The sequence below is a fragment of the Salvelinus alpinus genome, chromosome 10 (assembly GCF_045679555.1).
Source record: "Salvelinus alpinus chromosome 10, SLU_Salpinus.1, whole genome shotgun sequence".
Taxonomy (NCBI): domain Eukaryota; kingdom Metazoa; phylum Chordata; class Actinopteri; order Salmoniformes; family Salmonidae; genus Salvelinus; species Salvelinus alpinus.
Genome location: NC_092095.1, coordinates 56,455,031 through 56,458,542, shown reverse-complemented (window position 1 = coordinate 56,458,542; position 3,512 = coordinate 56,455,031). Strand labels below are relative to the sequence as shown.

Genomic DNA, 3,512 nt, shown 5'->3' with positions numbered 1-3,512 from the left:
CATTTTTTGTTGTTGTTGTAATGAATGTGGAACGATTCTGTTTTTGCTTTGTCAATATGGGGTAATGTGTGTAGATTGATGAGCGCAAATAATTATTTAATCAATTTTAGAATAAGGCTGTGAGGTAACAAAATGTGGAAAAAGTGAAGGGGTCTGAATACTTTCCGAAGGCACTGTATATGTGATGTATTAGTATATAGTGTTCACTCATAAAGTATGTATGTACTGAATGTGATCACTTTCATCATGTCTGTTTCTTTTCTCCTGCAGAATGTGAGAGATGTGACCAACCGTCCACTCACTGAGTTCATGGCTCACTGTATTGACTCCCTCCCACCACTGGCTTTCACCAATCGGAGGCCTATACCAACCATGTTGCATCCCCCCTCTCCATTGGCCATACGCGCTCAGGATGACAAGCGGTTCATTGTATTTTCATACTTTGTCCCTGTTGAGTGCCCAGTTGCCACAGAGACCACTGCAGATGTATCTGCTGGTAAAGGAGAGGACTTATCGACAGATACACATCTTTCCTCAATGCTGCATCGATACCTGCCACACTTCTTTAACAATGACTCCATTCCACCACAGCAGACAGTAGAGGGAACCACTGAGGTCTCAGTTGCTACAGTGGCAAAATCTAATATCAAGGAAGAGGACAGATTCTATCCTTTCTCTCTCCCACCACTGGCTCAGCGGTTCATTGGCAATTCATTCAATGTCCCGGAAACCTCCCAGCCTGCTGTTTCAGCCACGGAGTGCCGAGTTGCCAAAGTGGCCACTGCAGGTACAGCCACTGTCAAGAACCGGTGGGCAGCTAGAATTCTTCCTTCAGTGCTGCCTCCATGCCTGCCACCAGTCTTTGACATTGACTACAAACTGCCAGGGGCGGCAGTAGAGGGAACCAACAAGTGTCCAGTTGCCAGTGAAACAACCAATGATGTGTCCACTCAACTCAAAGAGGACATGGCAGCTGATCAAAGCCCTCCTGACCCTGCAGCACTGTCTCCAAGCTCGCCATGTATCCGTGACTCTGAACACAAACTGACCAAGGAGGAAAAAGAGGACGCCACCGAGTCCTCCGTTGCCACAGAGATGACTGTAGGCACATCCATTGTCCAGGGAGAGGACCTGGATAAAAGCCCTGATCCAAGGCTGCCTCCAAGCTTGTCAAACATTTTGGACAATGACCATAAGCAGCCAGAGGAGACGAAAGAGGGCGCCACTGAGTGCTCAGTCGCCGCAGAGGCATCAGTTGCTAATAGAGAGGATCCATCAGCAGCTACAGGTCTTCCCTCAGTGCTGCCTTCATGTCTGCCACTTGTCTTTGACAATGACTACAAACGGCCAGAGGATGCAGTAGAGGGTACCAGCAAGTGTCCAGTTGTCAGTGAAGCAGCCGCTTCCGTGTCTACTGTCCTCGAAGAGGAGTTTTTGGCTGATAAAAGTCCTCCTGCACCCGCAGCTCTGCTTCTAAGGCTGCCCTGCACCCACAACATTGACCACAAACAGCCAGAGGAGACCGTTGAGAACACCACAGAGTGCTCAGTTGACACAGAGGCAAGTGCAGTTACATCCACTGTCAAGAGAGAGGAACTGACCGGTGATAAATTCCCTGTCCTTGCACTTCCTCCAAGCCTGGCATGCATCCATGACAAGGACCACAAGCAGCCAGATCAGAAAGTGAAGGGCACTAGTAAAGAGGTGGATCTCTGCCCTTACGCTCACCAGCTGGACCCAGATGCTGAATTAACTCTGGCAACCCGCAATGATGAGCTGCCCACCCCTCTGATCTGCGTGGTCACTAAGACGCCTGTTAGAGTGGGAGCCTCCATATGCAGGTCAGAGGATGATGATGAACCCAGGCCCTGGACCCTGGAAGAGGCAATGGTAGGTGTCCTGTTTTACACTACTACTTTACAGGGTTGGGGGTCAGTTCCATTTCAATTCAAAGCGTTGTAGAGAATTTGAATTTTAGAGTACTTCCTGAATTGACCGGAATTGACTGGAATTGACCCCAACCCTGCTGCTCTTTGCTCATAGTATAAAACATCACCCCTTACTAGGGTTAACATTTGTATTACTTTTAGTATGGACTCAGGAAGTACATCTATGGGTATTGTAAAATCTAATGGGGTGCCCCATGAGGCCATCATTGTATGTTGATTACTCAAATGTGTATTGAATGTGCAACACTGAAACAATACTACATCTAGAGTCAATGTCTTCCTGTTAGGATTGTTGGATAAGACTTGAAATTGAGAGTGAAGAGAGGAGCGTCAAGGATGTGAGCCTGAGGGAGGGATTGAAGAGTGAGGTGGACTGTGCCCATTCCAAGTGCTCCAATGGGAAGGTTTCATCAGAGAGAGCAGAGACCATCCTAGGAAGAGTGGGCTTTCTGGTCATGAACCACATGCAGAAAATCCCGTGTTTGAAGATGGAGGAAAAAGAGAAAAATAAGAAACTGAATAAGAAGTTGAAAGATGACAAGAAAGAGAGAAAGGAGATGAAACACAAGCAGGAGGAGCAAAAAAAGAGGGAGGAGAAAGACGTGAAGGAGAGAGAGAAAGAGCAGAAGAAAGTCATGAAGGCTGAGAAGAAGAGGGAGAAGTTAGAACAGGAAAAGAGAGAGAAGGAAAGAAAAGAGAAGGAAAAGGCAGAGAAAAAGAGGTTAGAGGGGCTGATGAAGATACATAATGACATGATGAAAGACAGGATTAAGAAAGAGAAGAAGTGTTCTGAGGAGCTGAAAAAGAGAGAGAAAGCTCAAGCTGAGTTCCTGGAGATGGAGCGAAAGATTCAAGAAAAGGAGGAGAAGAAGAGAGAAAAGATGAGGAAAGAGGAGAGGAAGAGACTGGAGAAGAAGAAAAAGGAACTGAGAGGGTGATAGAAGAGCAGGGAAGGGATGAAAGCTTGAAGATGGATGAGTAGACTGGGTAATAGAGAGAGAGCAGGGAGGGATACTGTATTTTTGCATGCAATGAAAAAAGGAATAAAAATATTACATTACAAAGGTTTACTCTCTGTTTGATTTTTGTCAAGACATACTGTACAACACAGTATAAACACACAATGTTTACTTTTCACAAATCTGGGGAGAGTTGCACTGTTTAAATGTTGAATTTCAAATCGACCCGATGGAGCGGGGCTGTGCTGAGATGAGGAGGACGGAAAGGGAGGGGGAGTGGATGGAGGGTAGAGCTGAATTTGATGGAGAGAAATTTGATAGAGAGGAATATGATAGACAGGAATACGATAGAGAGGAATATGATAGAGAGGAATATGATAGAGAATGAATGGAGGAATATCTGATGCTCATGAGCAAGAGAGGTTGCTAATTGGCTAAATCAACATGGATACAGACAGGTTCAAACATGTTTTTAACAATAGGCACTGTTGGCAGGTTCTATAGTCAGCTGATATTGATTTCCTTAGTTAATAATTTATTGAACTACAATGCAAGAATTCAGGTACACCTCCAACAGCTTCTACCCCAACTCATAAGACTCCTG

At 45.6% G+C, this 3,512-nt stretch overlaps 1 protein-coding gene across 1 annotated transcript; it reads left to right on the top strand.

Moving 5' to 3' along the window:
* The first annotated feature begins 277 nt into the window (after positions 1-277).
* Positions 278-2,984, top strand: LOC139531374 (uncharacterized). Its single transcript, XM_071327834.1, has 2 exons — positions 278-1,890; positions 2,237-2,984. Exons 1-2 carry the CDS (start codon positions 310-312, stop codon positions 2,885-2,887), a joined length of 2,232 nt encoding a protein of 743 aa, XP_071183935.1. The 5' UTR covers positions 278-309; the 3' UTR covers positions 2,888-2,984.
* The last annotated feature ends 528 nt before the right edge of the window (positions 2,985-3,512 follow it).

Coding starts and splice junctions, on each gene's coding strand:
- LOC139531374 (XM_071327834.1), top strand. CDS start 310: ATGGCTCACTGTATTGACTCCCTCCCACCACTGGCTTTCACCAATCGG. Junction 1,891..2,236: donor GGACCCTGGAAGAGGCAATG/GTAGGTGTCCTG, acceptor TCTTCCTGTTAG/GATTGTTGGATAAGACTTGA.